General features: G+C 54.4%; 1 protein-coding gene across 2 annotated transcripts in view; it reads right to left on the minus strand.

The window, feature by feature from the left end:
* Positions 1–915: 915 nt before the first annotated feature.
* LOC134911074 (low-density lipoprotein receptor-related protein 2-like) overlaps positions 916–14,379 on the minus strand; it is a 36,272-nt gene continuing 22,808 nt past the window's right edge. Inside the window, exons 8-11 of one of the 2 annotated variants that reach the window (XM_063919458.1) lie at positions 5,505–5,654; positions 5,264–5,404; positions 4,971–5,111; positions 916–1,148 (exon numbers count right to left, since the gene is read on the minus strand). In XM_063919458.1, the coding sequence (XP_063775528.1) occupies positions 1,141–1,148; positions 4,971–5,111; positions 5,264–5,404; positions 5,505–5,654 (440 nt within the window). In that variant the 3' untranslated portion in view covers positions 916–1,140. Of the gene's footprint in view, positions 1,149–4,970; positions 5,118–5,263; positions 5,405–5,504; positions 5,655–14,379 lie in introns of both variants that reach the window. The other variant, XM_063919457.1, reaches the window with a different exon arrangement.

The raw sequence follows: 14,379 nt of genomic DNA on the forward strand, positions 1-14,379 counted from the left end.
CGTGGTCACATGCAGTACCCCCAAACCACAGCCTGGTTGGCAGGCTGCCAGTGTCTGGGAGTAGGGGGCTGGGAGAGTGGTGGAATCGGGGTCTGCAGAGTTCCTGGCCCCGGCAGCGTGGACAGCTTGGTCATCCTGCGTAACCGGAGGGTCTTTTAGATGTATGATCTACATGCAAGTTATCTGATGCTGCATCTTAGCAGCTGATCACACAAACCTGCCGGAGGCCTCTAGTCACTCAGGACATCTCCTGCTGCTTGTCCATCATTGTGTACAGAAGATGATCTTTCTGAATCAGGCCCATTATACACCAGCAAGGGGGAGATATAGAAGAAGAATCCTCAGAGTGCAGGGAATTGGGCTTTATACAATGATACAGTTTGGGTGGATTATTAATGGTTTGGGTGGATTATTAATGGTTTAGGTGGATCACTACTAATGGTTTGGGTGAATCACTAATGGTTTGGGTGGATAACTAATGGCTTGGGTGGATTATTAATGGTTTGGGTGGATCACTAATAGTTTGGGTAGATTACTAATAATTTAGGTGGATTACTAATGGTTTAGATAGGTTAGTAATGGTTTGGGTGGATTACTAATGGTTTTGACGAATCACTAATAGTTTGTTTAGATTACATTACTAATTACTAAGGGTTAGGGTGAATCACTAATAGTGTAGGTGGATTACAAATGGTTGGTGTGGATTACTAATGGTTTCGGTGAATCACTAATAGCTTGGGTGGATTACTAATGGTTTATATGGATCACTTATGGTTTGGGTGGAATTGGGTGCAGATTAATAAATACCACAATTTTCATATCGGGAATGTTGGGGTGACGTTACACATTCTGATTTACATTTCATGTGGATACAAATGACCATGCGGAAAAGAAAGATGTCATCCATGCACTGACTATTTATGGAAATGAATGTTTATTTATGGAACATTTTTCGGTTGCTTATCAAGTTACCGAAGCTGCTGGAAGGGATTCACCTTATAGTGAAACAGAGAAGATCTGTAAAGTGAGATAGGGAATAAGACTATGGAGACAATACACCAGTGATCAGCGTCATCTCTCTGTATTCCCGATATTACAGGATCGGTGTCCCAGAGAACAACATTTTCTTTTATAACATCTTCAAAGATCTGCAGGGACAGAAAGGGTGGAAATTAGTTCCTAAAAAGGCACTGCTGAGACTGGCCTGCACTATACCTTACATCTCACTGCTGAGCACTGAGCACACCCATATCTGCCCCCGGGGCTACACGCTCTGCTCACCCATCATCAGCTGCCCACCTACTGCATCCATAGCTGCCACTGGGCTACAGGCTCTTCCCATCTATCATCAGCTGCCCACCTACTGCATCCATATCTGCCCCTGGGCTACATGCTCTTTCCATCTATCATCAGCTGCCCACCTACTGCATCCATATCTGCCCCTGGGCTACATGCTCTTCTCATCTATCATCAGCTACCCACCTACTGCATCCATAGCTGCCCCTGGGCTACATGCTCTTCTCACCCATCATCAGCTACCCACCTACTGCATCCATAGCTGCCCCTGGGCTACATGCTCTTCTCATCTATCATCAGCTGCCCACCTACTGCATCCATATCTGCCCCCGGGCTACCGGCTCTTCTCATCTATCATCAGCTGCCCACCTACTGCATCCATATCTGCCCCCGGGCTACCGGCTCTTCCCATCTATCATCAGCTGCCCACCTACTGCATCCATATCTGCCCCCGGGCTACCGGCTCTTCTCATCTATCATCAGCTACCCACCTACTGCATCCATAGCTGCCCCTGGGCTACATGCTCTTCTCATCTATCATCAGCTGCTCACCTACTGCATCCATAGCTGCCCCCGGGCTACACACTCTGCTCACCCATCAGCTGCCCACCTACTGCATCCATAGCTGCCCCAGGCTACACGCTCTGCTCACCCATCATCAGCTGCCCACCAACTGCATCCATAGCTGCCCCCGGGCTACACACACTGCTCACCTATCAGCTGCCCACCTACTGCATCCATAGCTGCCCCCGGGCTACATGCTCTGCTCACCCATCATCAGCTGCCTACCTACTGCATCCACAGCTGCCCCTGGGCTACATGTTCTGCTCACCCATCATCAGCTGCCCACCTACTGCATCCATTGCTGCCCCCAGGCTACACACTCTGCTCACCCATCAGCTGCCCACCTACTGCATCCACAGCTACCCCAGGCTACACGCTCTGCTCATCCATCATCAGCTACCCACCTACTTCATCCATATCTGCCCCCGGGCTACACGCTCTGCTCACCCATCATCAGCTGCCCACCCACTGCATCCATAGCTGCCCCCAGGCTGCACGCTCTGCTCACCCATCATCAGCTGCCCACCTACTGCATCCACAGCTGCCCCCGGGCTACATGCTCTGCTCACCCATCAGCTGTCCACCTACTGCATCCATAGCTGCCCCCGGGCTACACGCTCTGCTCACCCATCATAGCTACCTACCTACTACATCCATAGCTGCCCCTGGGCTACACGCTCTGCTCACCCATCATCAGCTACCCACCTACTGCATCCATAGCTTCCCACGGGCTACGCGCTCTGCTCATCCATCATCAGCTACCCACCTACCGCATCCATAGCTTCCCCCGGGCTACACGCTCTGCTCATCCATCATCAGCTGCTCACCTACTGCATCCATAGCTGCCCCCGGGCTACACGCTCTGCTCATCCATCATCAGCTACCCACCTACGGCATCCATAGCGTCCCCCGGGCTACACGCTCTGCTCACCCAACATCAGCTGCTCACCTAATGCATCCATAGCTGCCCCCGGGCTACACGCTCTGCTCACCCATCATCATCTGCACACCTACTGCATCCATAGCTGCCCCCAGGCTACATGCTCTGCTCACCCATCATCAGCTGCCCACCTGCTGCATCCATAGCTGCCCCCGGGCTACATGCTCTGCTCACCCATCATCAGCTGCCCACCTACTGCATCTATAGCTGCCCCTGGGCTACACACTCAGCTAACTCATCATCAGCTGCCCACCTACTGCATCCATAGCTGCCCCTGGGCTACACACTCTGCTCATCCATCATCATCTGCCCACCTACTGCATCCATAGCTGCCCCTGGGCTACACGCTCTACTCACCTATCATCAGCTGCCCACCTACTGCATCCATAGCTGCCCCCGGGCTACACGCTCTGCTCACCCATTATCAGCTGCCCACCTACTACATCCATAGCTGCCCCTGGGCTACACACTCTGCTCATCCATCATCAGCTGCCCACCTACTGCATCCTTAGCTGCCCCCGGTCTACACACTCTGCTCATCCATCAGCTGCCCACCTACTGCATCCATAGCTGCCCCTGGGCTACAAGCTCTGCTCACCCATCATCAGCTACCCACCTACTGCATCCATAGCTGCCCCCGGGCTACACGCTCTGCTCACCCATCATCAGCTGCCCACCTACTACATCCATAGCTTCCCCCGGGCTACACGCTCTGCTCATCCATCATCAGCTACCCACCTACTGCATCCATAGCTTCCCCCGGGCTACACACTCTGCTCACCCATCATCAGCTGCTCACCTACTGCATCCATAGCTGTCCCCGGGCTACACGCTCTGCTCACCCATCATCATCTGCTGCCCACCTACTGCATCCATATCTGCCCCCGGGCTACACGCTCTGCTCACCCATCATCAGCTGCCCACCTACTGCATCCATAGCTGCCCCCGGGCTACATGCTCTGCTCACCCATCATCAGCTGCCCACCTACTGCATCCATAGCTGCCCCTGGGCTACACATTCTGCTCACCCATCATCAGCTGCCCACCTACTGCATCCATAGCTGCCCCTGGGCTACACACTCTGCTCATCCATCATCAGCTGCCCACCTACTGCATCCATAGCTGCCCCTGGGCTACATGCTCTACTCACCTATCATCAGCTGCCCACCTAATGCATCCATAGCTGCCCCCGGGCTACACGCTCTGCTCACCCATTATCAGCTGCCCACCTACTGCATCCATAGCTGCCCCAGGGCTACACACTCTGCTTACCCATCATCAGCTGCCCACCTACTGCATCCATAGCTGCCCCCGGGCTACACACTCTGCTCATCCATCAGCTGCCCACCTACTGCATCCATAGCTGCCCCTGGGCTACAAGCTCTGCTCACCCATCATCAGCTACCCACCTACTGCATCCATAGCTGCCCCTGGGGTACACACTCTGCTCACCCATCATCAGCTGCCCACCTACTGCATCCATAGCTGCCCCTGGGCTACACACTCTGCTCATCCATCATCAGCTGCCCACCTGCATCCATAGCTGCCCCTGGGCTACATGCTCTGCTCACCCATCATCAGCTACCCACCTACTGCATCCATAGCTGCCCCCAGGCTACACACTCTGCTCATCCATCATCAGCTGCCCACCTACTGCATCCATAGCTGCCCCCGGGATACACGCTCTGCTCACCCATCATCAGCTGCCCACCTACTGCATCCATAGCTGCCCCCGGGCTACACGCTCTTCTCACCCATCATCAGCTGCCCACCTACTGCATCCATAGCTGCCCCCGGGCTACACGCTCTACTCATCCATCATCAGCTGCCCACCTACTGCATCCATAGCTGCCCCTGGGCTACACTCTATTCTGCCGCAATGCCAATGTTCACGGAGTTGAGCAATTTCTTGTTCCTGTGAATGCATCTAAGTTGCACCCTACATGCTTCCAGATTGTGCTTGTACAGAGTCACAGTTGCGACATCAGCAGTACGCATGGAGAAGTACATTGAAAATGTATTGGGTCACTCCTGGCGATGGTCCATATTGTGACACCCAACTGGTTGTGTAGCCGTGCATTAACCAAATATGTTATTCTGCAAAACAGCAGGCCTCCAGGGATCTGGAAGAATGAACCACTGACATGACTCCCCCAACCCCTTATATTACCTGGGGCTGTGGTCACACACTGCTGCCCATCTGCAGAAATGCAGCATTTCCCAGCCTCACCACAGTCTGAGCCCCGGCGGCACTTGTTGGACGGACACAGCAGCTCTTTCCCATCACTGGTGGCGCAAACGCCGGCCGGTTCTGTACCTAAAGATAAGAGCAGCGTCACGTAAACCTGACAGGGTATAGGTCACTAAGGTCTGGGCTGGGTCTTGCCCAGGACATACAGAAGCCATACTGTGCCCCTTGGGCTGATACGTCTGAGGGACACTGATGGGAAGTATCTCAGATACCTGGGTCAGGTTTCCAGCACTTTCTTCCACAGAATGGACAGCATTTGTCCGCACCGAGGCAGTCACTGTCACGGTCACACTTGTATTCAATCTTGTTTGCATCACACTTGATTTTTATATTGGGACAGCTGCCAGGTTTGACTGGAGAGAGAGAGAGAGAGAGGGGATAATGAACACTGACCGCTCTGCAGGCCACACACAGCGCTCTGCACCAGAACACACCGGGGGCCCCTGTTATTACCTTTCACAGGGTCCACACATTGCCATCCACAGTTAAAGCAGCAACATATCTTGGAGCTGGGACACTGGCTGTCATTGTGGCACTGAGGAGCTCCAGGCCTGACATGCACACATATGGAGGCGTCATACGAAGGACACACCCGGCTCACGTCTAGAAAACAACAAAGAAAAGTAAAGACGTGGGCTGTCAGAAATCCAATGAGTATTCAGGTAACCAAGAATCCTCAATCAAGAAGAATATATCAGGCGTCCTAAAGATAAATTAAACACAAATATTTAAATACAGCTACTGTATAGTTTAACAGCAGCTGCTCCAAAAGGTGTTCTGACCACCAAATAAATCAAGCTAATATTGTCTAGGAATATAAACAATTCAGAGAGCGCATACATTTATGAAGAAGAATAACAATTTAATATAAAATAAGACTATTAAAATGCAACATTGCTATACATAAACGAATGAATGAATGAAACCGCACTTAGAGGGTAATTCCAAGTTGATCGCAGCAGGAATTTTGTTAGCAGTTGGGCAAAACCATGTGCACTGCAGGGGGGGGGGGCAGATGTAACATGTGCAGAGAGAGTTAGATTTGGGTGGGTTATTTTATTTCTGTGCAGGGTAAATATTGGCTGCTTTAGTTTTACACTGCAAATTAGATTACAGATTGAACACACCCCACCAAAATCTAACTCTCTCTGCACATGTTACATCTGCCCCCCCTGCAGTGCACATGGGGGGTGATTCCGAGTTGTTTGCTCGCTACCTGCTTTTAGCAGCATTGCACACGCTAAGCCGCCGCCTACTGGGAGTGTATCTTAGCTTAGCAGAATTGCTAACGAAAGCTTCACTAATTTTCTCGTAACAATTACCCCGCAGTTTCTGAGTAGCTCCAGACTTACTCTGCCATTGCGACCAGCTCAGTCCTTTTCGTCCCTGGTTTGACGTCACAAACACACCCAGCGTTTGCCCAGCCACTCCCCCGTTTCTCCAGCCACTACTGCGTTTTGCAACTCGAATGCCTGCGTTTTTCCGCACACTCCCATAAAACGGCCAGTTTCTGCCCAGAAACACCCACTTCCTGTCAATCACACTACGATCAGCACAGCGATGAAAAAGCTTCGTTATGCCGTGAGTAAAATACCTAACTGTTGTGTAAAATAACTAAGCGCAAGCGCAGTAAGCGACTAATCGCAGTATAGCGAAAATCGGCAACAAGCGATCAACTTGGAATGACCTCCTCAGTGGAGACCTCTGAAATCAACAATTGAAAGTACCTGTGATCCCAAATAAATCTAGGGAGAGAACCAGTTCTCAATTGAAGTAAGGAAACAATGGGAGTGATTCCGAGTTGTTCGCTTGTTATTTTTTTCCGCAACGGAGCGATTAGTCGCAAACTGCGCATGCGCAATGTACACAGTGCGCCTGCACCAAGTAAATCTGCACAAAAGTTTAGTAATTTACTCACGGCGTAACAAAGTTTTTTCATCGTTCTGCTGATCGTAGTGTGACTGACAGGAAGTGGGTGTTTCTGGATGGAAACTGGACGTTTTCTGGGAGTGTGCGGAAAAACGCAGGCGTTTCAGGGAAAAACGCGGGAGTGTCTGGAGAAACGGTGGAGTGACTGGCCGAACGCTGGGCGTGTGTGTGACGTCAATCCAGGAACGAAACTGACTGAACTGGTCGCACTGGAGGAGTAAGTCTGGAGCTACTCAGAAACTGCTAAGAAATTTCTATTCGCAATTCTGCTAAGCTAAGATTCACTCCCAGAGGGCGGCGGCTTAGCGTGTGCAATGCTGCTAAAAGCAGCTAGCGAGCGAATCACCACCTATGTCCCACCAAATAGGTGATAAAAGCTTTTGTAGAACTGTAGAACGGTAACAGGTCCACTTAATCCTCTTGAGTAAATATTGTAAAGTTCCTTAGAATGATCATGCAGATTGGAACTTATGCTCCCCACAGCCTCCGCACCTTCCACCGCCACATTGCCCAGGACCTCTGGAAGCGGCAAGTCATTACATCATACAGCGGTGAGCTACCATCATTGTCGGCTAGCGGTGGGAGGTTGCAGCCTAACCACAGGCTGTGGGAAGCATAAGTTTTATTTTATATTAAATTGTTATTCTACTTCATAAATGTATGCGCTCTCTGAATTGTTTATATTCCTAGACAATATTAGCTTGAGGATTCAGGTAACTGGTGAAGCCGGGGCTGTGCAGGAGAGGGCGGGGCATTCAGAGGCAAGGGGTGAGAGGCGGCGGAACCCCATCACATAAATGGAACAAGTGGTTTAGTCCGACTGATTCACAATGCATAAATGTGGCTGATCGGGGCCGGAGCTGACGTCACACAGCCGCCCTGGAAAACGCTCACCCATCATCAGCTACCCACCTACTACATCCATAGCTGCCCCCCAGCTACACACTCTGCTCACCCATCATCAGCTGCCCACCCACTGCATCCATAGCTGCCCCCAGGCTACACGCTCTGCTCACCCATCATCAGCTGCCCACCTACTGCATTCACAGCTGCCCCCGGGCTACATGCTCTGCTCACCCATCATCAGCTGCCCACCTACTGCATTCACAGCTGCCCCCGGGCTACATGCTCTGCTCACCCATCATCAGCTGCCCACCTACTGCATCCATATCTGCCCCCGGGCTACACGCTCTGCTCACCCATCATCAGCTACCCACCTACTGCATCCATAGCTGCCCCTGGGCTACACACTCTGCTCACCCATCATCATCTACCCACCTACTGCATCCATAGCTTCCCCCGGGCTACACGCTCTGCTCATCCATCATCAGCTACCCACCTACTGCATCCATAGCTGCCCCCCAGCTACACACTCTGCTCACCCATCAGCTGCCCACCTACTGCATCCATAGCTGCCCCTGGGCTACACGCTCTGCTCATCCATCATCAGCTGCCCACCCACTGCATCCATATCTGCCCCCGGGCTACACGCTCTGCTCACCCATCATCAGCTGCCCACCCACTGCATCCATAGCTGCCCCCAGGCTACACGCTCTGCTCACCCATCATCAGCTGCCCACCTACTTCATCCATATCTGCCCCCGGGCTACACGCTCTGCTCACCCATCATCAGCTACCCACCTACTGCATCCATAGCTTCCCCCGGGCTACACGCTCTGCTCATCCATCATCAGCTACCCACCTACTGCATCCATAGCTGCCCCCCAGCTACACACTCTGCTCACCCATCAGCTGCCCACCTACTGCATCCACAGCTACCCCAGGCTACACGCTCTGCTCATCCATCAGCTACCCACCTACTGCATCCATAGCTGCCCCCCAGCTACACACTCTGCTCACCCATCAGCTGCCCACCTACTGCATCCACAGCTACCCCAGGCTACACGCTCTGCTCACCCATCATCAGCTACCCACCTACTGCATCCACAGCTACCCCAGGCTACACGCTCTGCTCACCCATCATCAGCTACCCACCTACTGCATCCATAGCTGCCCCTGGGCTACACGCTCTGCTCACCCATCATCAGCTACCCACCTACTGCATCCATAGCTTCCCCCGGGCTACACGCTCTGCTCATCCATCATCAGCTACCCACCTACTGCATCCATAGCTTCCCCTGGGCTACACGCTCTGCTCATCCATCATCAGCTACCCACCTACTGCATCCATATCTGCCCCCGGGCTACACGCTCTGCTCACCCATCATCAGCTGCCCACCTACTGCATCCATAGCTGCCCCCGGGCTACATGCTCTGCTCACCCATCATCAGCTGCCCACCTACTGCATTCATAGCTGCCCCTGGGCTACACACTCTGCTCACCCATCATCAGCTGCCCACCTACTGCATCCATAGCTGCCCCTGGGCTACATGCTCTGCTCACCCATCATCAGCTACCCACCTACTGCATCCATAGCTGCCCGCAGGCTACACACTCTGCTCATCCATCATCAGCTGCCCACCTACTGCATCCATAGCTGCCCCTGGGCTACATGCTCTGCTCACCCATTATCAGCTGCCGACCTACTGCATCCATAGCTGCCCCCGGGCTAAACGCTCTGCTCACCCACCATCAGCTGCCACCTAATGCATCCATATCTGCCCCCGGTCTACATGCTCTGCTCACCCATTATCAGCTGCCCACCTACTGCATCCATAGCTGTCCCTGGGCTACACTGCTCATCCATCAGCTGCCCACCTACTGCATCCATAGCTACCCCAGGCTACACGCTCTGCTCATCCATCATCAGCTACCCACCTACTTCATCCATATCTGCCCCCGGGCTACACGCTCTGCTCACCCATCATCAGCTGCCCACCTACTGCATCCATAGCTGCCCCCCAGCTACACACTCTGCTCACCCATCAGCTGCCAACCTACTGCATCCACAGCTACCCCAGGCTACACGCTCTGCTCATCAATCATCAGCTACCCACCTACTTCATCCATATCTGTCCCCGGGCTACACGCTCTGCTCACCCATCATCAGCTGCCCACCCACTGCATCCATAGCTGCCCCCAGGCTACACGCTCTGCTCACCCATCATCAGCTGCCCACCTACTACATGCACAGCTGCCCCCGGGCTACATGCTCTGCTCACCCATCAGCTGTCCACCTACTGCATCCATAGCTGCCCTCGGGCTACACGCTCTGCTCACCCATCATCAGCTACCCACCTACTGCATCCATAGCTGCCCCCGGGCTACACGCTCTGCTCACCCATCATCAGCTACCCACCTACTGCATCCATAGCTTCCCCCGGGCTACACGCTCTGCTCATCCATCATCAGCTACCCACCTACTGCATCCATAGCTTCCCCCGGGCTACACGCTCTGCTCACCCATCATCAGCTGCTCACCTACTGCATCCATAGCTGCCCCGGGCTACACGCTCTGCTCATCCATCATCAGCTTCCCAACTACTGCATCCGTAGCTTCCCCCGGGCTACACGATCTGCTCACCCATTATCAGCTGCCCACCTACTACATCCATAGCTGCCCCTGGGCTACATGCTCTGCTCACCCATCAGCTGCCCACCTACTGCATCCATAGCTGCCCCCGGGCTACACGCTCTGCTCACCCATCATCAGCTGCCCACCTACTGCATCCATAGCTGCCCCCGGGCTACATGCTCTGCTCACCCATCATCAGCTGCCCACCTACTGCATCCATAGCTGCCCCTGGGCTACACGCTCTGCTCACCCATCATCAGCTGCTCACCTACTGCATCCATAGCTGCCCCCGGGCTACATGCTCTGCTCACCCATCATCAGCTGCCCACCTACTGCATCAATAGCTGCCCCCGGGCTACACGCTCTGCTCACCCATCATCAGCTGCCCACCTACTGCATCCATAGCTGCCCCCGGGCTACATGCTCTGCTCACCCATCATCAGCTGCCCACCTACTGCATCCATAGCTGCCCCTGGGCTACACACTCTGCTCACCCATCATCAGCTGCTCACCTACTGCATCCATAGCTGCCCCTGGACTACACACTCTGCTCATCCATCATCAGCTGCCCACCTACTGCATCCATAGCTGCCCCTGGGCTACACGCTCTACTCACCTATCATCAGTTGCCCACCTAATGCATCCATAGCTGCCCCCAGGCTACACGCTCTGCTCACCCATTATCAGCTGCCCACCTTCTACATCCATAGCTGCTCCTGGGCTACACACTCTGCTCATCCATCATCAGCTGCCCACCTACTGCATCCATAGCTGCCCTCAGGCTACACACTCTGCTCACCCATCAGCTGCCCACCTACTGCATCCATAGCTGCCCCTGGGCTACACGCTCTGCTCACCCATTAACAGCTGCCCACCTACTGCATCCATAGCTGCCCCTGGGCTACACACTCTGCTCACCCATCATTAGCTGCCCACCTACTGCATCCATATCTGCCCCCTGGCTACACGCTCTGCTCACCCATCATCATCTGCCCACCTACTGCATCCATATCTGCCCCCGGGCTACACGCTCTGCTCACCCATCATCAGCTGCCCACCTGCTGCATCCATAGCTGCCCCCGGGCTATATGCTCTGCTCACCCATCATCAGCTGCCCACCTACTGCATCCATAGCTGCCCCTGGGCTACACGCTCTACTCACCTATCATCAGCTGCCCATCTACTGCATCCATAGCTGCCTCCGGGCTACACGCTCTGCTCACCCATCATCAGCTGCTCACCTACTGCATCTATAGCTGCCCCCGGGCTACAAGCTCTGCTCACCCATCATCAGCTACCCACCTACTGCGTCCATAGCTGCCCCCGGGCTACACGCTCTGCTCACCCATCATCAGCTACCCACCTACTGCGTCCATAGCTGCCCCCGGGCTACACGCTCTGCTCACCCATCATCAGCTGCCCACCTACTGCATCCATAGCTGCCCCTGGGCTACACACTCTGCTCACCCATCAGCTGCCCAACTACTGCATCCATAGCTGCCCCTGGGCTACACGCTCTGCTCACCCATTATCAGCTGCCCACCTACTGCATCCATAGCTGCCCCTGGGCTACATGCTCTTCTCATCCATCAGCTGCCCACCTACTGCATCCATAGCTGCCCCTGGGCTACACACTCTGCTCACCCATCATCAGCTGCCCACCTACTGCATCCATAGCTGACCCTGGGCTACATGCTCTGCTCACCCATCATCAGCTACCCACCTACTGCATCCATAGCTGCCCCCGGGCTACATGCTCTGCTCACCCATCATCAGCTGCCCACCTACTGCATCCATAGCTGCCCCTGGGCTACACACTCTGCTCACCCATCAGCTGCCCACCTACTGCATCCATAGCTGCCCCTGGGCTACACGCTCTGCTCACCCATCAGCTGCCCACCTACTGCATCCATAGCTGCCCCTGGGCTACACGCTTTGCTCACCCATCATCAGCTGCCCACCTACTGCATCCATAGCTGCCCCTGGGCTACACACTCTGCTCACCCATCAGCTGCCCACCTACTGCATCCATAGCTGCCCCTGGGCTACACACTCTGCTCACCCATCATCAGCTACCCACCTACTGCATCCATAGCTTCCCCTGGGCTACACGCTCTGCTCACCCATCATCAGCTGCCCACCTACTGCATCCATAGCTGCCCCCGGGCTACATGCTCTGCTCACCCATCATCAGCTGCCCACCTACTGCATCCATATCTGCCCCCGGGCTACACGCTCTGCTCACCCATCATCAGCTGCCCACCTGCTGCATCCATAGCTGCCCCAGGGCTATATGCTCTGCTCACCCATCATCAGCTGCCCACCTACTGCATCCATAGCTGCCCCTGGGCTACACGCTCTACTCACCTATCATCAGCTGCCCATCTACTGCATCCATAGCTGCCTCCGGGCTACACGCTCTGCTCACCCATCATCAGCTGCTCACCTACTGCATCTATAGCTGCCCCCGGGCTACACACTCTGCTCACCTATCATCAGCTGCCCACCTACTGCATCCATAGCTGCCCCTTGGCTACACACTCTGCTCATCCATCATCAGCTGCCCACCTACTGCATCCATAGCTGCCCCCGGGCTACACACTCTGCTCATCCATCAGCTGCCCACCTACTGCATCCATAGCTGCCCCTGGGCTACAAGCTCTGCTCACCCATCATCAGCTACCCACCTACTGCGTCCATAGCTGCCCCCGGGCTACACGCTCTGCTCACCCATCATCAGCTGCCCACCTACTGCATCCATAGCTGCCCCTGGGCTACACACTCTGCTCACCCATCAGCTGCCCAACTACTGCATCCATAGCTGCCCCTGGGCTACACGCTCTGCTCACCCATTATCAGCTGCCCACCTACTGCATCCATAGCTGCCCCTGGGCTACATGCTCTTCTCATCCATCAGCTGCCCACCTACTGCATCCATAGCTGCCCCTGGGCTACACACTCTGCTCACCCATCATCAGCTGCCCACCTACTGCATCCATAGCTGCCCCTGGGCTACATGCTCTGCTCACCCATCATCAGCTACCCACCTACTGCATCCATAGCTGCCCCCGGGCTACATGCTCTGCTCACCCATCATCAGCTGCCCACCTACTGCATCCATAGCTGCCCCTGGGCTACACACTCTGCTCACCCATCAGCTGCCCACCTACTGCATCCATAGCTGCCCCTGGGCTACACGCTCTGCTCACCCATCAGCTGCCCACCTACTGCATCCATAGCTGCCCCTGGGCTACACGCTTTGCTCACCCATCATCAGCTGCCCACCTACTGCATCCATAGCTGCCCCTGGGCTACACACTCTGCTCACCCATCAGCTGCCCACCTACTGCATCCATAGCTGCCCCTGGGCTACACACTCTGCTCACCCATCATCAGCTACCCACCTACTGCATCCATATCTGCCCCCGGTCTACATGCTCTGCTCACCCATTTTCAGCTGCCCACCTACTGCATCCATAGCTACCCCCGGGCTACACGCTCGCTCTGCTCACCCACCATCAGCTGCCCACCTACAGCATCCATATCTGCCCCCGGGCTACACACTCTGCTCACCTATCATCAGCTGCCCACCTACTGCATCCATAGCTGCCCCTGGGCTACACACTCTATTCTGCCGCAATGCCAATGTTCACGGAGTTGAGCAATTTCTTGTTCCTGTGAGTGCATCTAAGTTGCATCCTGCATGCTTCCAGATTGTGCTTGTACAGAGTCACAGTTGCGACATCAGCAGTACGCATGGAGAAGTACATTGAAAATGTATTGGGTCACTCCTGGCGATGGTCCATATTGTGACACCCAATTGGTTGTGTAGCCGTGCATTAACCAAATATGTTATTCTGCAAAACAGCAGGCCTCCAGGGATCTGGAAGAATGAACCACTGACATGACTCCCCCAACCCCTT

Source organism: Pseudophryne corroboree, chromosome 4 (assembly GCF_028390025.1).
Source record: "Pseudophryne corroboree isolate aPseCor3 chromosome 4, aPseCor3.hap2, whole genome shotgun sequence".
NCBI classification, from domain to species: domain Eukaryota; kingdom Metazoa; phylum Chordata; class Amphibia; order Anura; family Myobatrachidae; genus Pseudophryne; species Pseudophryne corroboree.